The sequence below is a fragment of the Argopecten irradians genome, unplaced genomic scaffold, assembly GCF_041381155.1.
Source record: "Argopecten irradians isolate NY unplaced genomic scaffold, Ai_NY scaffold_0598, whole genome shotgun sequence".
In the NCBI taxonomy this organism is placed as follows: domain Eukaryota; kingdom Metazoa; phylum Mollusca; class Bivalvia; order Pectinida; family Pectinidae; genus Argopecten; species Argopecten irradians.
In genome coordinates this window covers 1-24,226 of record NW_027188065.1, presented here as the reverse complement: position 1 = coordinate 24,226, position 24,226 = coordinate 1, and the positions used below count along the sequence as shown (strand labels likewise).

The 24,226-nt window shown below is 35.1% G+C and overlaps 1 protein-coding gene and 1 pseudogene across 4 annotated transcripts; one reads left to right on the top strand and one right to left on the bottom strand.

Moving 5' to 3' along the window:
* Nucleotides 1–1,512: 1,512 nt before the first annotated feature.
* LOC138313096 (uncharacterized) lies at nt 1,513–4,478 on the top strand (annotated as a pseudogene).
* Nucleotides 4,479–5,348: 870 nt separating this feature from the next.
* On the bottom strand, nt 5,349–23,547 carry LOC138313094 (uncharacterized). Of its 4 annotated transcripts, XM_069253740.1 has the most exons (14): nt 23,067–23,547; nt 22,108–22,391; nt 21,730–21,856; nt 20,413–20,761; nt 17,267–17,320; nt 16,725–16,820; nt 15,732–15,812; nt 14,281–14,357; nt 12,322–12,408; nt 9,569–9,885; nt 8,956–9,131; nt 8,156–8,334; nt 6,712–6,932; nt 5,349–6,342 (listed from the first exon to the last, which is right to left on the bottom strand). In XM_069253740.1, exons 2-14 carry the CDS (start codon nt 22,385–22,387, stop codon nt 6,098–6,100), a joined length of 2,289 nt encoding a protein of 762 aa, XP_069109841.1. In that variant the 5' UTR covers nt 22,388–22,391; nt 23,067–23,547; the 3' UTR covers nt 5,349–6,097. The 4 variants fall into 4 exon arrangements, with proteins under 4 accessions (XP_069109841.1, XP_069109843.1, XP_069109844.1 ...); XM_069253742.1 differs by lacking the exon at nt 23,067–23,547 and having other exon boundaries at nt 9,662–9,885; nt 22,108–22,533; XM_069253743.1 differs by lacking the exon at nt 23,067–23,547 and having other exon boundaries at nt 9,671–9,885; nt 22,108–22,533.
* Between the last annotated feature and the right edge of the window lie 679 nt (nt 23,548–24,226).

Genomic DNA, 24,226 nt, shown 5'->3' with positions numbered 1-24,226 from the left:
TAATAGGTTTTGTCAAAAAAAAAAGATGCTGGTTTTGTCTTGGGCAATAGTAGTTATAGATTACTACATATACAAGTGTAGCTACCAGACATCCACAGGTGAGAATCCACAGGCAATTGGTACTGCCCAATACCTGTTTGGAGATTTTGGTGTCAATCACCTATCTGGATGTCAATCACCTATCTGGATGTAGTGCACTACTAGTTTACCTGTAATTTAAATGTAGTGCACTCCTTAAAATCCTAGTTCAAAAGTAGTGCAAGAAACTTATTTTGAAAACCACTTGCCCGAATTTAAGATTTCAGTCTAATTTTACCCAAAACAGGGAAAATAACATTAAAACCGGGCAAGTTTACACCAATTTTCACTTGCCCAGGAGCATATTTTACTGGTCTCTGGCCATCGGACATGGGATATTTCTTGCCCTGACTGCACTACTACTAGTGCACTAGGTGTAAAAGTTAGCTTACACTGAACTGTATAGTATAATTAGTGTTTATCATATAATAACTCCGATCCGAAACATTTTCGTAAAGAACAATGCTGGTAGAATGAAACTGCAGTTCATCAAGATCATTTTGATATAGGACTTACCGCCTATGACATGTTAATATTACCCATCGTGTTCATTAGATCTCAGCACAAAGTTTCCCTGTTTGTGATTTTTACTGATTTTCAAGACCTCCACTACTGTACCTTTAATCATCAAGCTTGGTAGACCTCTGTTTTATGGCTTACTCCAAGGGACGCAAACATCACACTCCAAATTGTATGTAACCTCTGGCTTAGTATTCGGAATCAGTTGGAAAATCATGGATCATTGGTTGAGACCAACTTACAATGTACAAATTATCAATTATGTAATCGTTTGCACAACAGCGCTTCTGAGCTACACTTTTTGGCTTCTATCCTCGTTGAAGAGTCCTTAATTATAAAACATAAGTGAACTTACTTTATTTTCACAAGAACTATTATTATCATTTACAATTGTAATTGGTAACCCAAAGGTTTTTGAAAAATTGAATAAAATAAAAATTGTAATTTGAGAGGAGCCAAAAAATTCTTTGAGTAGGAGCTTTTGAGTGGGTTGTTCGTAAATCACACACAAACAATATTTTAATTTTGGCCCAATTCATTATGCTGCATTTAATTTATAATTTAATACAATGCTTATTATTTTGTTGTACATTATAACAATATAAGTGTCTTGAAATGTAATTTAGACTAGATTCACTTGTAATATGTTCAGTTCAGAACACATGATCAAATATGAGTTAATTATCTCCACTCTTATAATCAATAATTAGCTTTTAATTTATTTAAAATTTATAATCATACCAACAGTACGCTGTCGCAGATGAAACATTTTAGGTTAAATTAGATATTCAATACAGCTGCCTATGGTCATCTTGGAAGTTTGATTTCAACTTGTGAATACTGTAAGGATTGATAGTGGGCATGTAGATCTGTATGGATCTCGTTTTGATTTTTTTTCAGTTGCCCATGATTACAACCGTTGCACTGCCTTAATTTTTTTATTTTGTTTTTCAGTTGCCTGTGGTTATTACACTGCCTTGTTACCGGGCGATGGCGCACCCCGTTGTCTCACGGATGGCATGTTTACATCATACTCTGAGTCTGTATCTCTCTCAATTTATCGCCCTTGGTAACATCACTTGGGAAACTCCAATACCAATTTACTAGAAAGGAGTATAGTTTCAATATGTCATGGCTTCAGATCAAAATCTACAACAATCTGATTTTGAGAATTTTTTTTCGTCTTTGTCTGATCTTTTGAATTATTGTGAGGACAAAAAAGACAATCCTACTCCAGGTGATGTGGAGTATTGTCAAGAACACCTGGATTCAGCTCTGCAGTCCTTGGAATACATCAATTTTCATTTGAGGGAAAGAAACGCTAATCAAGAATTATCGGAAAACATTAAAATACTAATTTCTTCATTCAAAACAATTTCCCAGGTATGGAATACTTCAAGAGTAGTTCATGGTACACCCAGTGAACCTACAGCCATTGCTACATGTGTACAACTTTCCAACACTGGAATCGGTCGACCATCTGTTATAATTGACATGGAAAAGATTCATTTTTTATTTTCAATTGGATTCAAAAAAAAAGATATAGCAAGATGCTTTATGATAGACAGAACAACACTTTGGAGGAAACTAAAAGAAATGAACATTGGTTTGTTAAGATTTACAGATATTAGTGATGAAGACCTGTCAAATGAAATGTGTAGTATTTATCAAAATCACCCACATTGCGGTTTATCAATGATGCAGGGACATTTACGTGCAAAAGGAATTTCAGTTCCGAAAAGGCTTGTTCAGAAAATACTGCGCGAGATGGACCCTGCCAGCTCTGTTCTGAGGTGGGGATTGATGGCTCGGAGAAGGAAGTATAGTGTACCAGGTCCAAACAGCCTCTGGCACATAGATGGCCACCATGCCTTGATCCGTTGGCGAATGGTTACCCATGGAGGAATCGATGGATTCAGTAGATTAATAGTTTTCTTGTGCTGTTCAGGAAATAATGGGCGGATAATGTGCTTAATTTGTTTATAGAAGCTACTGACAAGTATGGACTCCCATCAAGGGTTCGAGGAGATCATGGAAGCGAAAATGTGCTTGTTAAGCAGTTCATGGAAAATAGTAGAGGAAACAACAGGGGTAGTTTTATTGGTGGCAGGTCAGTACACAACAGTAGAATAGAGAGGTTATGGAGGGATGTATATTATGGAATTGTACAAACCTATTATAGCCTTTTCTATTACATGGAGAGCATTTCTGTTTTAGATGTAAACAACGAGGTAGATTTGTTTTGCCTCCAATTTGTTTATTTACCGCGCATCAATGCTGGACTATGTGAATTTACAGAAGCATATAACCACCACGGACTAAGAACAGAACGAGGATGGACTCCTAAAAGAATATGGGTGAATGGAATGATTGACATCGAGAGACAAAACAGCTTAGCTGTAAGTGATGTGTTGAATTCTCAAAGTATTCAGACATTTGGAATAGATCCAGATGAAATTTATGTTGCTGGAGATGATGCAAATGAGATTAACATCCCTGAAATTGACCTGCAGGTTCAGTCCGATGAGCAGAAGGAGCATCTTATTGCAATGTTAAGGGAACACTGTGATGACCCCTTGTCAAACTGTGAAGATTTTGGAATTAATATTTATTTGTTAGCAAGGAATATTGTTCAGGACTTTCTCTTAACTGTGTGAAGAATACATGATGTATATTTCATTAGACTTGAGACGCAGGTCGAGGTCACAGAAGCTGAAATGTTACCAAGATTCTTCACGATAAAAGAAGAACCATCCAATATTGATCTTCATACTTGGTTGGCTAATGCAGCTTGGTCTGTGGATGACGCCTCGTGAAGGTCAAGTTCATAGCTGAAAAGGTCAAGGTCAAAGTAGCTGTAATGTTTGTGTCCATCCGTCACAAAATGGTGTACATACGTAAAATGTAACAAAATTGTGTATACACAATAACAACAAAACCGTCCACAGAATCTTCCTCATATCTGGTAAAATGATGTACCATGGTCCTCTAAAAAGATTAAAGATCAGTAGTTAGGCAAAAAAATATGTATGTTTCAGGTCACATGTCGGGGAAAGGATAGGGTAGGTAGGTAGGGACTTTTTTTTTTAAATTTTGTTTTCCAATTTTCCATCCATTATTACCTTCTGACTTCATAATTAGAAGGAATTTATCCAATATGTTCAATATTATTCGTTTGAATATGGTGTCCAGTATGGATTACATGTAATATTGAGACTAATTTTGAAGAATTCAGTTTTGCAAATGCCAATAGAAAAGATAGGTAGGCACAGAAAAATTAGGGTAGGAAGGGTTACCTGAAACATACCGGTACATTTTTTTTTTTTTTTAGCTTAGTCGTCTCTTATGACGTACATGTGTACATCAGGTTTATCAAATTCTCTTACCAAGATCACATTTCTACAAAGTTTTGATTGCAAATTGGTTGAAAGAGATTTTGCCATAACAACTTTGTAGAAATGTGTTCTTGGTAGCTTTAGTAAAGTTTAAACTATGCCTGCCAATGGTATGTTTCATATCCATCTGGAATTGTCTGAAATAAATGTCTAGTCCTTATCTGTGCAAACAACTTTTAAGGGAATGTATCCCAATCTAGCCTATCCACATACCACTTTTAGCTGCATAAAGCTGAACATGCTTTTAATTATATAAAGATCTTGATTCTAATAAAAATGTTGAAGTATTTACCAAAGAAATGTTGTTCATTGTGCAATAAGAATCTGTGTGAATGTGTTCATGGAACTTCCAGAGTTTGCCTGTCAATAAAATTGTTTCATATCTATCTGGAATTGTCCGAAATACATATACATTTATACAGACAGTAAAAATACCAAGGACTTTTTAGGGTGCACATCCATCCAATTGACATATATCGTGTTTAGTGAGGTGTATAAAATGCAGTCTGGGTCTATATATAAACGTTCATGTATGGTTTTCGGACAAGAGGAAATCAAATTTGTTTTAAAAAATAACATCACGAGGCAATGTTTGAACCTACCAAGAACACATGTGAACAAAAATACTGAAAGAAAAAAGGCACTTTTAATATTATTAATACCGATCATTCAAATGGGGGAAATAAATCGAAGGTCAATGCCAAATGCCATAAAGCAGAACCGTCAAATGGATCCAAGTACCTGGTGGGTTGATGGACCATGGTCCGAGGATGATGCCTATTGAAGGTCAAGGTCAAAAGCTGAATTTTTAAGCTTAAGATTCACCTTGTGACCTTGACCTTCAATAGGCATCATCCTCGGACCATGGTCCATCAACCCACAGGACAATCTTGAAATGATTGACCTTCGGCCGATAACGTCCAGTCTCAAAGACATTAACAATGAACAAACAGGCATGTGAAGTTTGGTTTAAAATCTAATACGTACTGCCATCAAAAAATGATACATTTCTATTGGATCCAAATCTCAGCAGTGCTAGGTGGCTACTTGGTTTAGGCCAAACAAAATTAGCTTCGTTTTAGGTAACCTAGATTTTCCTGTTGACCCTATTAACATTTTAATTGCAGAATTTGAAAGAAATTTTTTCTGTGTTGTAAATACAGGGTTCATACAGAAATCAAGGCTTTCTACATATTACCCAGGTATTTAAATAGCAAATATTTCAAAAATAAGAAAACTTATTTTAAAGTTTTGCCGACGGACCCTTTTTTCCCCTGCCATGTTACCTGAATCTTATGTTGATTCTAGTGAACGTGTTATATCATAAAAAAGTAGGTACATAAAAAAACAAAAGTATGAATTTTTGAGTCATTTATTTACATCATGTATTCCAAACTTAAAAACTAGTGACATCATCAAAACATAAAATGTATAATAAACATTCTAAAACGATTAATAGATGGCTGCCCGTAACACAAGCCTCCCTCCTGTTTGAAAAGTACGAAAAACAATTATGTCCCTGGAAAGTACCGTACACGATTGGATGCACGGTATAAGCAAGAACCTGTATTGATTTAAAACATATTTGAACGATTTGGTAATACAGTTAAATTTTACCTAACCTAATCAATTGGTATACTAATTGCTTTTTTAGTAATATGATTCTGTGTTTCTGCATATTGACAATGTCATAGCTACAAAGACATATGTAATGTTCTAACAAAAAAACATTAAAACCGGTACCCCTATTGCACATCTACATACTGTAGGCTATCATCATGCATAATTCAAAACATATCGGCCTTGGCAAATATAAACAGTGGAATTCTGCTAAATAGTGGGAGTATAAAAAAAGACTAGTGTTTTTCAAAGAATAAAGTCCAAGTGAACACAAAAAAACAATTGCTATCAGCAATAATAATTTGGAAAATAATTATCTATATAGTTCACAGAAATATTTTACTTTTTATCATCACAAATGGTTGTTCACGTGCTTAGTCAACATATCAAACAAGGGCACCGCAAAGAGTCATTGAAGTTTAAATACTCCTTGTTTGCATTGGGGTACTGGTTGTGACATGAAAAGGCCAAGGATAAATCCACTCTCATGCTTTTCCAAATCCTGGTGAGTTTTTTATTCCAAAGATCATTGATTCTTTGAATTCCTCAAAGGATGTCACATTTAACGGTAGAGCAATTTCCATTGCACATGTGTTGGCCCTTGGAAAACGTCCACATTCAGTAAATGTAATCGATGGCGATGGGTCAAACCCCAACAAAGGAACACTATCTGCCCCAGTAGCAAAAGCAAGCACCTCACTTAGATTTAGTTCTAGTTCAGTACTATTTTCTGAAAAGGAATAACTTAATATTACACAACAGAAAAATAAATAAATATATGTATTAAACAATAACCTGTCAAACTCGAGCTTCATAACATTTGAATGTTGTTTCCCAAAAGTAACTATTTATTCAAGTAATTGATCTTTTTTATAGTAATTTCAATGGAATATAAAGGAAAAAATATCTTTCAATTGAAATGAGTGCAGATTGATACTTATGGCACAGAGAAAACAGTGACGGAGTGTTAATTCCCACACACAGAAAGATGGAAATATTTGTGTTGTAATATCACCACGCAAAATTGTTGCAAGGGGATACACTGACCTTTAATATAGCTTTTGAAATCTCGGGATTCCAGAATCAAATCTCTGATTACCTTCTATATCAAGTAGGAAGTCCCTCCAGAACCCAACTATCTTTTCCTCTGTTTTTCTCCGGTTACTACCGGCCAGAGAAAAGGTGATGTCAACAAAGATGGCCTCCATCGTAGCTGCTGCGATTTCAGCATTTGAGTTATTGAGGAACACCTCCTCGAAAACGGCTGGATTTTCCTTCATTCTGTCATAGAGCCCAAGAGTCTTTAACCCCAAAGTCAACCTGAAATTAAGTTTCAATATAATCAGAAATATAAATAAACTTTTCGGTCATAAAAATTAATTACTTTGTTCTCAGGCCCAGTTTTCTCAAAAGAGATAAGGGAGGGAGTCTTTTTTTACATTATTCTATTTGTCAACAAAACAGATGACGATGCTTTTTATTTTTTCACAAAGCCAAAGTCAATCTAAGTAATTTGTTGAAATGTTACTCTAAATAAGGATTAACCGATTATTCTTGCTCCATTTTACATTTATAACCCATTTTCTAATTAAATATAACTAATTTCCTATGAAAATACTTCAGTGTTTATGACCACAGGGATCTGAGAATTATAGTCACAGATTATATATATATAATCATGGACACCAGAGTGCCCTAAGACCATTTTTAGACGTCTATAGTTGTATATGTTTGAATAGCAACGGCATATCCATATAAAGATGTACAATGTCGTCCTGAGAAGAGACTTTTTATAGCCGGCCAATGAGACTGCAGCTGATGCCTTGCTCATGCATATTATATTGGCCACACAGACAGTATGAATTTTAATTAGATGATTTTAAAGATGTTTGTCTGAAGTTTGACCTTGAGAGTGACCTTGGACGATCTCCATACTTAATATTAAAGTTTGACGAAGATCCATGGAACAGTTCAACAGTTATCGTTGACCAACCATTTTGGGACACACGAACACGCCCTCATTTGCATTGCTATATCCCCGTAGCGAGGGGATAAAAAATGAGAGGGCTCTAAACAGATGAGGGACGGTCTGAGAATCAAGTTTTTATTTATTTTTTGCCTTAATAGTACAACCTTTATTCTTCACTATCTAAATCCCTGTACGTCATCCAAGCATTTGTGCTGCTATTAAACTTGAGTGACAAATACCAAAATCTGAGAACTTTAGATTTTCCAAAATGTAACGCTGATCAAAGTGTAAAAAAAGTTTTTAAATAAATTGATGGAACTTACAGAATTATGCTATTTTCAAGGGTTAAACTCCATTTTTCAAGGCCATCTTCCATGGATAAATCAGTCTTACACCCATGGATATGAGAGAATTATTAATATTTTCCAGTTTTCTATACAACAGGGCCTTAAAAAGGCACTTGATTCTGCATAACTAGAATAATGACTCGTCAGCAAGGGCCCTCAAGGTAGATAACCATAGTAAATTTAAGGTTGCAACATACATACAATATATTAGATTTACGACAACATACTGTGAAAGGGCTTCTGTGACTCTCCCCACAACCACAAAATGTAGCAGGTCCTGAACAAGAAAGTCCCTGTCCTCTAAATTCCTCACTGGCCGCCAACACCCACTGATGTTCATTATCGTGGATAATCCAGCACTGGACAGATTCAAGTCAATATCCTCCAGGTTGGTACAATCCTTCAGCTGATTAGATGGAAAATAGCATTGAATGACAAGTAGCAACAAGAGATCCCAGAGGGATCTTGGCGCCCACCAAAGAATGATCTACTTCTGACAATGGAAAGAGGGATCTTTTCTCTGCTTTTCAAACTTTTACTACTGGGTACAACATATTACTACATATGAAATTTGAGAACGATCTTTTCAGTACTTTCTAAGATATATAAATGTGAAAACAAACTTTTAACTATCAAAATCCAAGATGGCTGCCTGGTGGCCATCTTGTACACCGATTGGTCCCAAAATGCAATATGCATAACAAGGGTCCTAGGGGAACCTACATATTAAATTTGAGAATGATCCCTTCAGCACTTTCTAAAAAATAGCGATAACAAACGTTTAATATCAAAATCCAAGATGGCTGCCTGGCGGCTATCTTGTTAACTGATTGGTCCCAAAATGCAATATGCACAACTAGGGCCCCAGGGAAACCTACATATGAAATTTGAGAAAGATCCCTTCAGCACTTTCTGAGAAATAGCAATAACAAGAATTGTTAACAGACAGAAGGACGGACGGACAGAATGCCTAGGTTAAATATATTTAAAGCTTCGCTACATAATGTATTCATATTTTCAAAATCACCTTTTTTATGTTTCCCTTCATATCTATGTCTTGAACATCCTCCAGCGTGGGATGCACTTTTCGTCCAACCATCATGTCAAACAGCAACTGGTTGAAGAATTTTGGAGCTGGTCCTCCGTGAACTATCGACATGGCTATAATTGTTCCAGCATCTTTATATGCTCCCGAGCTTAGTGCTAAAAGTAGAACAAGAGATCTCCAGTAGGATCATACATAACTAAGTCCCATAGAGAACAACTATATACTACTAAATTTGATAACAAGACTATACATAATTGCTTGTAACTAAAAATAATGTCCTTCAGAATGGGCCCTGTGGACGGTGAACTGAAAGTGTGACTCTGACGGCCATCCTAGATTTTGGAGAACAAATTTAAATGGATAATGCACTAGCTTTAAAATAAATACCATCAGCAATGTACTTTTTTTTTTAAATTCGGCTTTTAAAACAGTTTGTGACACAATTGGCGGAAACCAATTGTGAACATACAGATAGACGGACAGATTGACAGGACAATTACAAAAGACATTGTCTTTCTTGTACACCACTAGGTTATACTTCAAGATCGACCACTTGGGTCATACTACTGCAAGTTATCATTATGTTTCATACCGTTTGGATTAAGACTTAAAAGTCTATGTGTTTCTTGACCTTCAAATATATTTGAAAACTGAATATTTTTCAGCAGTAATCTCAAAAGTTCACGTTTTGGACCTCCTTCATCGACTGCCCCCTCAGGACTTTCTATGTCGTCTGTGAACTTCACTGACATCTTTCTCCATGGACAGAAAGATTTTCTGTTTATGGCCCTCCTGGCTCCATCCATTACGTCATGTCTGTTAATGTTGAATTTGGTAATTTTGTTGCCATCATCTGCTACATGCAACTTTGATTTAAGAGCGACCAATTCCTCACGAAGATTTGGGATCCTGAAAAAAAAAAAAGTTTCAGTGAACAAAGTAATGCGCAGTCAATTAGAAAATATACAATTTTTAAGGATTTGTTTTTATCAACTATTTCTATTTCCGTGACTAAATTTATACTTTTAAGTAGGGAAGTCAGAAGATGCAAGTAAGTTCTTTCAGGTGGAGCTTTTTCAAAGAAGGACTTTCAACCAATGTTATCATGTCCTCAAATGTTGCCTTATAATTGTTATTCCCTAAAACATTTCATGACATGCAGCAGTGCCTAAAGTGTTCTCTAATTAGATATCTAGTACATTCATTAGCAGTGCACTTAAGGAGGATAGCCTGTAAATAAATCTGTTACTGTAAAATGGGGAGATAACTCCAGAAAGTCTCATATTAATATACAATGAGGAGAAAGCATTGCAGAGAAATTAAATAATTTAAATGTCGCTTTGGCAATTGGAAAAAGCCTAAATGATACATTTACGCTACACTATATATACCTTATCATGGTAGCTCTAGAAGTAATTGTTCATAATATAGTGGTCACATACCTATTGGTAAATAAAACTATTAGGTTGGTAATTTTCATTTCAAACACTTTATACGTAAAATGTCTTTCAGTACATTATTAAATTTGAATTGAGGCATGTAACATCTTCAAAAACATCATACAAAGGTGTTCTGGAACATTGATATTCATTTGTCTTTAATAAAATTAAATTGAAAAGAAAAAAATAAATATAGGAGTTATTTCTTTATTATAACACAAGTCGTGTTATTAAAATGGAAACAAGAAGCTCAAGAGGCCTTGACGATCACCTGAATGCTGATACAGAAAGAGCATTGCAAAGTTGGTTCAAATCTGTAAAAAGTATTTACAAATTAGAATAAATTTTAAAGTTGAACCTTCGTATTAGAATTTTCTTTTTTTGTTTTTAATTTTGATAATGTACGTATTATGTTACCGAACTTTATACTTAAAATTTCAATTTGCTTTGCCAACGTTCAACATGAAAACCAAACTAGAAGTCAGTCAGTGTCAGTGATTTTATAAATTTCACTTTTTAATCTATGAAGATTATTTGGTTCCATCAAACCTGTGAATTCAGAAGAACATTTTTGAAATTTTAGCCATTTTGGCCCCGCCCCTCTGTTCCCTGGGGGTCAGCCAGGACCAATATGGATATGGTGTTAAAATGCTATTTCAGGCTAATAATTCTAACCCAGTTTGACTCATTTCCTATTAAAACTAAGCAAATAATGTTCATAAATGTGTTTTTGTTATATAAACTACAGTAAATTTGACTCCCTCCCCAAGGGAAAATCTGAGATCCCAGGGCCATGAAATTCATACGTTTTGTAAAGGGCCTTAAGACATTTCAAGCTATGAAGAGTATTTGGTTCCATCAAATCTGTGAATTCAGAGGAAGATTTTTGAAGTTATAGCCTATTTGACCCCTTTGGCCCCTGGGGGTCGGTCAGGACCAATATAGATATGACGATAAAATGCCATCTCAGGCTAATAATTCTAACCCAGTTTGACTAATTTCCCATGAAAAATAAGCAAATAACATTCATAATGTGTTTTTCCTATATAAACTATAGTAAACTTCAACACCTCCCCAGGGGGAAACATGAGACCCACGGGTCATATAATTCACAATTTTTGTAAAGGACCTTAAGACCTTTCCATCTATGAAGAGTATTTGATTCTACCAGTTCCAGAATTTCAGAAGAAGATTTTTGAAGTTTTAGCCTATTTAACCCCTTGTGGCCCCGCCACTAAGGGTCAGTCATGGAAAATTTGTTAATAGGATTCAATGGCCATCGCATAGGGATAATTTTAACAACATTTGTCTAATTTCCAATTATAAATGACCAAATAATGCTCCAAAATGTGTTTTCACTATATAAACTATAGTAAACTTAACCCCCTCCCCAGGGGGAAACTGGAGACCCCAGGGTCATATAATTCACAATTTTTGTAGAGGGCCTTGAGACCTTTCTATCTATGAAGAGTATTTAATTCTACCACATCTGTGAGTGGAGAAGAAGATTTTTGAAATTTTGGTCAATTTTACCCCTTTTGGCCCCTCCCACAGCCCCCTGGGGGGTGGGGGTCATATAATTCACAATTTTGATTGGCCTTATGCCTTAGAAGGTATGTGCAAAATTTCATTGAAATTGCTTCCGCGGTTTTTTCAGAAGTTGAAAATGTAAATTGTTTAAGAACACACGACGGACGGACGACGACGGACAAAAGGCGATTAGAATAGATCACTTGAGACTTCGTCTCAGGTGACCTAAAAACATTTCTAATGGGGAAGTAGCAAAACAGTTTTTGAAGAAATGGCGTAAATTATAAATTTTTACAAAATCCACCTTAATTGGGACTGTAGTCAATTTCAGACAGATATTCCCCTCTAGAGAGGCCAATAGTTGATCAATACTTACCTTGAACTCTCAGCTGGATCAGGAAGTTCATCTCCAGAATCAGAGTCAAGTTGGATATATTCATCGGAGAACAGGCTCACATAGGACCTGAAAAAAAATCCGACAAAAGGGGTTTCAATAGCAATGTCCTCAAGTTTCCAGTGATCTATCTTGTTTACTCAAAATGTTGCAGTATTATATACTCAAAATTGAAAAGAAAAAAAAAAAAAGAAAAGAAAAACAAAATAAAATTTATCTATAAAACTTGTTCGAACTGCGAGTTATATTCATATGATTGGGCCTAGATGATCTTCAGTAGACTTAAGCTTTCGTCCATTGAATCCTGGATTGTTTTCACCAAGTAGGTTTGAATTCCATCAAAGTTTCCCCAAATTTGGTCAAAATCAACATTTGCTTTTTTTGACAGCAGAACCAAAATCGTGACAGGTGAACTTCCAGGGAAAGCGGCATGTGGAGACAAAATTAGGACAAATTTGATGTTTAAACATGACCATTGAGAAGACAAAATATTGCAGGGTTGCAGTTTGGACAACTGTACAGATAAGGCACATGGGGGACTTGTCTCAAAGAGGTTACAGCCGTGCTACCCCAACTGAGAACAATGCGTGTATATAAACCCCTATCGCTCTACCGCTGACTTGTATCGATGTATTGAATGAGTGTAGTACTATAGCCGTGTTATTTATAGACTCAAGTACTGTCGCCAAATCCACAGGTAAATGGTACTGGATGCTACGCTCGGGCCTCTCCTCCAGCTTAACGAAACTGAATGGCTAGGTAGCTTAACCGATCTTTATATCATCAACAATGCGTCTGTATATACTTAAAAAAAAAAAAAAAAAATTCTTCAAATTACTTCAACATTCACTTGACTAGTATGTCTTTATTTTAGATATTTTAACAAATCTTCATATTTCTAGTAAAATTGCATATGAAACTCATAGATCTAGCAATGCTCATTACGTATGGAACCGTCATGTGTCCCGGCTGCAGGCCGTGTGCAAAAAGTCAAAACACACGTGGGATTTATAAGATGGGTCCTAAACTGTCCTATATTTAGGATTTTCAATAAGTGGTTTGTAATATTATTACAGCAAAACTAACAAGCTACAAGGTTAGTGGCATTTTTAACCGTATTGTTTTATATAATTAGCCATCAGCTTGGATCTGGTTACCTACAAAATGTAGTGAGTTCACTCACAATGTGCATGTTTATTTGCAAGCCAACGTATCTGCTATCTGATTGCTCTTTAAAGTTTGTTAATGATCTCAAACACACTAATAACGTATTGTGGCAATTTTAAGTAACTAGATTATAATATTTTCAAATAGTTCTGATAACTATTAATGTGTAATATCTCCAGACATTGACATGTACGGAGTACGGCGGACTGCCGATGTTTTTGACATGTTCTGCAAGATATATTTCACTGTTTCAGTTACGGCAGTGGCCAATAAAAGAAAACAAACACAATGCAATTATAATATGATATTTCTTCTAAATACAACACTTCTTTGTGCAAGTTGTCAAGCATTTATTGTGAATGTTTTGCAATGAAATTACCACCTTTATAACATTGAATTTGTGGTTCCCCGGACATCGTTTTCCCCCAAATTTTTAAATGCGGAAAATATACCGATAGTAGATTTTTTTTCAGCATTTTCAGCCCTAGGAGAATATACATGTGCAAAGTACACTGGTGTGTAAGTTATGCAAGTTTTTTACGGTATTTGTAACAATTACGATTGTGTTTGGTACAGCTAATATAGCCAGAGCGCCCGCGATTTACCTGTGGATTGGCGACAGTACTCGAGTCTATAAATAACTAGCTTCAGCGGTAGAGCGGTAGGGGTTTATATACACGCATCGTTCTCAGTTGGGGTAGCACGGCTGTAAGAGGTCATTTGCTGAGTATGTACCAAGCTCTTTCATAGACTTTTTAAGTTTGCAGAACTTACGTGGATCCTGGAATCCTCCGACTATTATTCCTTGATAAACTCAGCTTATTTCGAACATTTCTGGTTTCAAAGACCACCTGTAGAAAAAGGCGTTCAGAAAGTGTAGTACACAAAAATGTAATAGAGGGTATATAGTTACTACTCAAAGTTCTGCTTGTTCTAAGTAAAATTTATGTATTATTATTATTTATTTTTCAAAATCTAGATTAATGCTGATCGATCTACCTACAAGCTATGGGTTTTTTATGTACGATTCGTTGATGGATAATTTTTTTAATGTATTCCATGCATTTTAAAGTATATATGTTAGACCCTTATTTGTAAATAAAATATACGCTAAACATCAATGAAATGAAGTTCAATCTTTGAAAGTAAGGCCAAATTATTTTTTGCGCATCCACAAAAAATACAAACGGTTAATATCAACCTTACTTTCCAAGTTTGAACTTGTATTTCATTGATGTTGATCACATGTTTCATGTACGTATACATATAAGGGTCTAATATACAGTAGTGTAAAGTTACTTCAAGTAAGGCCTTTTCAAGGCCACAGGGCAAAATTCAAGGCCTTTTCCATAATTCAGAATAATATACTGCAACAAGGCACTTGTGTGACTAACAGACGGTCATGATTCCAGAAAAAAGAACAATTCAGATTCGTTTTTTTTTTTTTTTTTTTTTTTTTTTTTTAAATATTCTGACACTTTATGCAATTTGGATACAATTTTTAATTGTTTGGTATTCTTTTAATTTTGCATGGAAGTGACCCGACTGATAAAAATCAAGAAAATTCAATGCCCAAAATGGTGTTTTCAAGGCTATACATGTATCTCCATTTTTCTAAGCCTATCACTGTAGGGACAAACGGACAGTTGACAAACAGTATTTTTGATTTATTGCATCCTGAAAAAAATCTGTGGCACTATGTCCTATATCGAATGAAATACCGATTGTGCACGCACCAAAAGCAAAATAAATTATTTTTTGTTTTAATTACACATATATATACATGATTAAACATGTCATTGCCACCATTTTCCGGGTGCATTTGATTGCTAAGTCCCAAATGTTGTGGAACTTCGCCACTGAAATCAAGACGCTTCTGTGAACGTAAATTATTAAAAAATGATATGCTCCAGGTGGAATGGACTGGTAAAGGACATAAGATATCAATTACTGATGTCGTAGGTATAAGACATTATTTGGGGTTTTAACTTAACGCCACGATTGAGAAAATAGTGACTGAATTTGGGAAAATACAGTGCTGTTTTTCAATTGGAAATGGGTCCATTTATATAATTACTGGACCCTATAAAGACCTGGAAAAAACCAGATTTGGTTAAAATTTGTTCAGGTGGTTTAGAGGGAGTAATTAATTTCAAAATAATTGTTTTGAAATTTACAGTCCCAACAGACGAAGTTATAACGTCAGACAACCTAAAGATACATACTGTCGGTGTCCCTGAATTTGATGGAATTTGATGATGCTCCTGGTATTCTGGTGGATCTCTGGTGTTTTGTTGGATCTCTCTCTTAAAATAAAATTTCATCATTATCAAATGAAATAAAGCCATTGTTCCTGTGTAGTATTGCTTTGTTTTGAGATCAATCCGATTTGATCAATTTAGAGACGCCGGTCCTACGTGATATATGCCAAAAACCTCAAAAGTGAGATTTTGGTGGCAATTGGGAGTAGTCTATGAGTAATATATATATGATATCCTACACCCTGTCCCATGAAAGCTTGAGGTTAGGTTTAACCTTGGTTGAAACATGAAAAATTAAACTGAAGTCTTATTCAGAAGTAAGACATTTAACTTTGTTACCAAGTTTGAAGAAAATTGGTTAATATTTATTACAGTTATTATACGGAAGTGGCAGAAAATGACTTTTTTTTTTTATTAAATCAAATGGCCATAAATTTGCTAATTAAGATCTGCCAAAAGTGGCAATCAAACTTGGCTAAGCCCTTAAGGCATTTAACTTTGTTACCAAGTTTTAACAATATTAGTTTTAACATTTGTTAGTTATTACACAGAAACTGCAGAAAAATGACATTAGTAGTAAATCAAAGGGCCTTAACTCTGATAAATAACATCCGCTGAAAGAGTTGATCGCACCTGACCAGGCACTTAAGGCATTCAACCTTATTACCAAGTTTGAAGAAAATCGGTTAATATTTATTACAGTTATTGTACGGAAGTGGCAGAAACTGACTTTTTTTTATTTAAGCAAAGGTCCATAACTCCGCTTAATAAGGTCTGCTGAAAGTCGCGATCTTGTTACTAAGTTTGAAGAAAATCGGTGGTTATTTGTTACAGTTATTGCACGGAAACGAAGTGTTACAGACAGACAGACAAAGCCATTGAATTAATATCCCCCGTTTCCCCAGTCATATATTTCAGCACAACAATAGTGGCCTGTGTGTACACAAAAATACATACTGTTGGTGTCCCCAAATTTGATGGAATTGGATCATCAGAACTTGACCTCCAGGTTCCTGTTGCCGGCTCCAGGTGGTCTAGTGGATCTCTGTGCTTCTTCAAATGAAATTTAATCATTACAATTATCAATGACATTTACAAGCGGCCCATCATGGGCCTGAACAGTCACAACACAGGACCAACTTAAAATTAAGGTTCATGCTAGAGGAACCTGCACATAAAATTTGAGACAGATCCCTTCATCCCTTTCTGAGAAATAGCGGTAACAAGAAATATTAACGGATGGACAGACTACGGACTGTGAACGAAAAGCGATTTGAATAGCCCCCCCATCGTCAGATCAAATATAGAAAATCGTCTCCTATATGACAATTTTGAAATTTCCCTAAAAATCATCAAACTACCTCATAAAACGCTGTCGTAAGTATGGACGAACAGACAGACAGACAGAATCAGGGTAAAACAATATCCCCCCCGACTAATTTGTACCGGGGCAAAAAATGGTTTGATCAATGTCAACTAATAGAAGTTATATGTACAACCTTTGATGATACTAGTGCAGGAAGGGCATCATCCATATCCACTTCATCTGAATTCTGTCATGAAAAAAAAGAAACTATTGAATACAATGTTTAATTGTTAGTCATTATTAAACATTACACACCTTGTCCAATTTCAAAACGATCGACCTTATTGTTAGCTTATGGTTAACAAGGACAATTTTCTGAAAACCAATTGTAGACAGATGGACAGATAGTTGATTATACAAAAGGTGTCCTGATAGAGATATGAATGTGATTATTTCTCTACAAAGTAAATGAAATCAAATCATATTAGACTGCAAAATCTATTTTAGAAGACTTCAGATTGGCAACAAAGATTTGTCTGGGGGGTCAGAGCCAAAATTTATACAAACTCTTTCCCCCTTCCCCCAAGGATGTTTCTGGCCAAATTTGGTTACAATCCATGCAGAACTTTGACTAGTAGCAAATTTAAGGAAATCTTGGCGGACAGATGCCGGGCCATGACAAAAAATTAAGCTCATCAGCCCTTCAGGCCAGGTGAACTAAAAATGTTTTTATTTAATTCTTAATTGAATTTTTAAAGTTTTGCAATAATAATCCTCAGTGTCAGCGGCTAAAAATAGTGTCAGTCGACAGACCATAAACACAAATATAGCAAGAAATTACTTTATCTTAAAGTGTACACGGAATGGAAAATGATATTTAGATATGTTATTCTGTTTGACCTCCTGACAAGAATGTTGAAAACCGCATGAAAATCGGCCGCTTCAGTACCGAGATACCGCCCTCCGAAGTGCTCGATTTTTACCTGTATATCAACTGCTAATCAGGGAATCAGCCGCTCACGCTGATTTGGGGAATAACCGGATGTGACGTCACGAGGACAACGGCAGTGAGGTGTTTGGTAGTGGGGTTATAGCACAAAGGTGGACATAAATGTATTCCTAAAATGGGGTTACGAGAATTTTACAGATATATACAGTATACAGTTATGGTGACGATTTAATTATAAAATAGGAAATATTGCAACTGAAATCATGCTAAATAGATAAGTAGATTAGCGGAAATTATAAGTTATTTATGTTTCTGGTATAAGCCAGGTGTACCTTGTGTAAAAACTTTTAAGTAGAGATCTTATCTCTGTTTTAACAGCTTACTAAGTTATCAAACCATGAGAATATTCAATTTTCATAATGTCATATAAAAAGAGACGAATTCGAAAAATGATGGTCATATAATTGAATATGTTTCTGTATAAATAAAAATTCACTTGGCCTATGGATTTCAAGAATCAGCATAACGAAAAGAAAAGGTGTTAAATGTATTTCATAGTTCAATACACGTAAATATCACAGACATAAATTGGTAGGGGAGTAAAAAAAAAATAAAAAAAAAAAACACTTGAGAAATTGAATTTCAAATACATAATTCATTTATAGCTGTAACGAGTCAATCTTCCTTTTATAGCTACATGTACATGTATGAGAACATATGTTATTTTAACAATATTCAACTGTACATTTATTGGTCATACAGATTATCATTATTAGTATTATATAATGATCGATATTGACCGAAATTCACAAAGAATTGGATATCCAAAATCTAGCAACTACCAGAAATATGAAAATTCTGACATTGTGCATCATATTTGCATTGTTTTTCTTGACATGCCATTTGCAAATACTTTTGTAGTTTCTGTTATAAAAATACATATACATATAACTAGAAATATATATACGAGACAAATGTATACATTGGTCATTCTGAAATATACAATTATGTATACATCTAGTGATTTATACACTTGTTATATGTTATGTTCAAACGGTATATTTTACTGTAAACCAAGGATTTATAAGTGTAAACAAATATGACATAATACAACAATTAAATGATGGTCCATCGCTAACTTACCTGTGATCTTACTTTTGACACCTGACGTGAGCTAATCAACGAAGCGTGACAGGTCACTAAACACCTTTCTTACGTAATCTGGTTATTAGCCCCCTCATTAGTCTCGGTTGACCACGCATTTTAGTTACTGCAGTATACAGGTAAAGAGATAAACGCAGCACGACATTGGGTATTCGGAAGTTCTGATTTTGTTCTGTACTTGATATCTGCAACTTGAATCAGACTTAGACATCTTCAGTCTTTTTTTCGTCTGACTCGTGCATGATTTATTTTTTTTCAATTAAAGACACTAATAAATGAACTTGAGCGAAATATCAACAAGTCGTCGGATGTATTGTATTATATGAAAGCTGAATGTATTTCGTCAAAAAAAATGGATCGATTTAAGATAAAACGCAATAAGTAGATGCATTTACATATATGCAAAAAAATCTGTTTAGAATCATAACTTAATTCGTATGGGTAGGTTATATGAAAAAGTCAGAAATTTGTAAAGCGGGTTTGACCAGTACAACGACCCGAGTCGGGTTTTGGATAACATAGTCAAGAATCCTTTACATAATATTCATGTATATGTGGTTCCAAATACCGTAGATTTGCAACGTACGTGGATTATTATAGACATTATATTGTGTATAATTGTGCAGAAATCGCGCAGAAATGTTCATTTATCTACGACAGGTACATCAATATATGCATGGTATAAATCACTATTTTCAAGCGTATTCCAAACTCATATCTGTGATTGAGGATAATATTAAATAGGTATCGGACATGTACACAGGTAATTGTGTCTGTAAAAATCGATATTTACAAACAAATAGTTTATATAAGATGGCAGACACAGAAAATCACCACTCTATCTTATGCGAGTAGAGTAGGTCCCGTTGTCCTCGTGACGTCACAGGTCAGGGGTCCCGAATCGGGGTCAATGGCTTGGGGCTTCAGGTGTGTTCTAGAGAAAAGCCGCATTATCTCTAATACCGTATTCGCTATGAAACTCGTACTTTCTCCATTCTAAATTTTATACAATGACACATTTATCAAGCCTTATATACCAAAACCATTCCGTGTACACTTTAATAAGCTTTTATTACGTATTAATTTTATGCAACTAAGAGGATTATGCAAGTAGGGATCATGCAAATAAATGGAGCCCTCTATATTAGATTATAGTATAGTATGGCAATCAATGATGCATTTTTAGTACAAGCATGATGGTTGACTGTTTTATGACATTTCATTACCTGTTTTATCATGAGATAAAGTTTCCCCTGCCCTATATTTGTTTTCAACATTTCACCATTCCACCTTTCACCACCTAGTTGAGGCTCATACAGAGTTTTCCCGGCGCATGTAAGGAACTCAAAGTCCTCTGCTTCAATGTTCAAAATCCTCGCAATTTTACTTCTAATTGTTTCTTCATCATCGATTGTCGAGAAAGTAAAAATCCCCTCACTTAGTGTCAAAGATTTTGCAAATGAGGATGGCAGTTCCACCCGTTTAATTAGACAACACTTAATACTTTTGGTTACTTCCTTTGGTTTCTTTGGGTTTCTGTTCATCATGTAGGTTTCTCGCGTCTGTTTTCTTGTCCTGGGCAGAAAGGAATAGTAGAGTGTGATTATATTATATAATGCCCATTTACCTATAGGTTTTACAAGCTGAGCAAATACTAAACAAGCAAATTTGTGGAATTTATATGCCCCGCCCTCCGTTAAACAATAAGCATAAATTCTGCTTCAAGTTTTTTTTTCTTATAATTTTTTGGAAGTTTTTGTTTTGAAATTTTCGTTAATTAAAGGGCCATAACTCCGCTTAAAAGGGTTCAATAAAAGTGCCAAGCAAATTAATCCGAGCCCTTGGGACATTTAACCATGTGACCAAGTTACAAAAATCACTTTAGATATGTTGCAATTATTGCATTGAAATAAGGCATTACAGACTGACAGACCGACTGACAGACGGACAGACCAAAATTAATATCTCCCGTTTCTGAGACGGGGGATAATTACTAAAAATGAAGCGGCCATATATAGCCCACAATATAATGTCCTAAAATAAAGTAATGCATATTGCTAATCAACCGAAAGTAGCAATTGTTGATTTTGATCACGGTTACCTTTGAACATTTTCACACTCCCATATGATATATATATATATAAATAAAAATGACCTAACTTTTCCCACCCTTTTACATTTCCTCAGGGTTTGTGTTTAATCCATAGAAATTATAGAAAATATAAATTATAGGAAATATTAATTAAATAATCATTTCATTTTAAAGGGCCATAACTCTAAAAAGATACATATATCACAGAAATCATCTCCCCTTGATGTGCACCTTCACACCACGATATTACTATGCAAAATTTGAACTCGTGCAATTCTCCCAAGAGGTTTGTGAGAAGTTGCAATACCTTTCGTGGCCAAACAAATTAACTTTATAATAAATTACCTGATAAACCCACCATAATATAGCATGGACGTACCACGGATGGACTTACAGACAAACTGACGGACATTGCCTCTCCCAATTACATGTATTTACCGTAAAAACTTACAAAGGCATCCTTGGATTAAATCCAATTGGGGAAGTTCCTGGAGTTTTCAGTTTCTGTGTAGATCCAAATGTTCTGGAGATGTTCATTGCTAGGCTGCTAGTGTTTCTCAAGACGCTTCTGGCCTGATCTACAATATACAAAATATACCTAATAAGGAATAAAGAATAATTAAGAGAAATGCATGATATACACTTACTCATAAGCAGAGACATAAATAAAGAGGGACTGGTTACCCGTTCACAAACGTCAGTGTTTTCCATGTTTTCTGGCAAACATGCCCAGGTAAAGTGATTTTTATCCAGGGGTATAAATAAAATCAAGATCTAAATATAAAGGAGTCCACATACAATGTGAAATTGTCTGTCAACAAATACAAACCTGTAGCAGTCGCACTTGTTACAAGAAAAACATCTTCTTCTGAAGGAATAAGAAATGCTTCGTTTTTGACAGCTACTGCCATCCAACCAGAACCTTCATGGCCATCTTGATCTGCTCTGTTGGGAGTCTGTCGTCTGTATTTCAGTCCAATGGCTTGTGGAAACTGAGATTTTATGGTCGATATCTCTATTTTATCGCCTGCAGAAACTGGTATGAAAATTCCATCAGCATTCATATGCGGTAACACCAGCACATGCCGGTCAGTAGATGCAGAAGACATTTTCCTGGAATAAATAAAAAGACCAAATATTTATTTTACCTTCTTGTCTAACTTACTCACTCTAAGGTGGTGTTAAAGGATGGCCCATGTCGCTTTTTCTAATATTTTAGTATAAATATATGAAAGAGACGTATCTTTGTGCCATTGTATGTAATATATTCATGGAATCAAAGTCAATACGTTAATTATTTTTATTTTTTTTTATTTTTAATAACAAATTAATGATCGAATTAAATGAATGATGTAGGCATGTATATATATACATGTAGTTGATGTCTACATAGATCTTCACTGTTCTTTGTGGTATTATACTACCTGTGTTTGAATAATTACGTTAAAGTTAAATTGCCCTAGGAGCGTGCGCTCGCAGCACTGCAAAAGTCCGACTACAGTGAGGAAAATCTCATCATTTTCATTAGGGAGAGATTTTTTCTCTCATACTATTCCCAATCCAGAATTAACCTTACTTCCTCGGAATTTTAAATTCCTATCCATAACACGCAGTACAACAAATAGCAGCCAAGCACACTTCACATGACAAATACTAGACTATTCATTGTGTACATATTTATGGTTTATGTTACTTTAAATCATAAGAATGCAGCCAAATCGTCCTAACATATGTCGACATGATCACCAATGTGAACAACATTCGAATTATCCTTCAAAATGTACATACCCGATTGAATAAAGATACCTGTATACAAATAGACATTATTTGTAATTGAGTCAGTATCGGACTCAAATGACAGAAAAATCTAATTTGACATTTCGGAAAACAACTTTCGACCAAAACAGGAAATCGGATACTGGCACAAAAAACGGACCCGGAATCAGTTTAAATATCCGGAAATGACTTCTGCAGTGATAGCAAAAATTGAGTAATTTTATATTCTAGACATTTGTCGATGCAACTTTTGCGCATTATCTCATATTTGGTCAGTAACCATGCATCCAATATGGAAAAATATTGGATCCCACGTGATCAGTGTCAACCAAAAGAATTTCAGGATTCTAACCCGAGGCAGCTGGAAAAATAACGTTATTTCTAGTATTTTTGCAGCATTAAAACAGTTTCAATCTTCAATTGAAATGACTAAAACAAATTAAAAAAGGGTGCCAAATATTATGTTGATGCCACAGCTTGTTTGTTTGATATTTATTTGTCTAAATGTATTAATAAAAAACATTGTATCAGATAAATCCTGAGGAAATGTATGTAATGTTTCTGTATTTGAACTTAAACTTAAAGTAGCAGCATCGTCTAGTGTGGCGAGTTCCAGATTTTCATATAGCCGATGCTTCTGGCCTAGACTAAGTCAACAGGCCAGAATCATTCTGGCTATAGTGCAGGTCACAATATATTAAATGGTCTGTACCTGAAAAAGGCATGTTTTTTTTTTCTAAAATAATTGATCATTATTTTTTTAATTCTTATTTTTGTGACCAGAATAACACTAATGCAGGTCTAAAGTGAAAAAGGGCACAGCAATTTTCATAATAAATTTGAACTTTGAAAAATTGAAGGGGGATGGAGCAATGAATCCACTGTATTATTTTATAGTTGGCGAGTTGACCTACTGAAACATTCAAGATGACATCGACCTGCACCATAAGAATTAAATCAAGGGTTTGCCTTCTTTTGATCTTTACATAATAGTTCTTTTCTTAAAATATTTTGAAAGGTGTGTCGAAAATTACCCGCACACCCGGCCGTAAAACTTACGCAGGGTCAGAAGCAAGCAGGCCCATAGGCCTAACGTTATAACGTTAAATGTAACACGTGGCTGACCATGCCATAACTGTTACACACTGTACAACTTCGAAATAAAACAAACA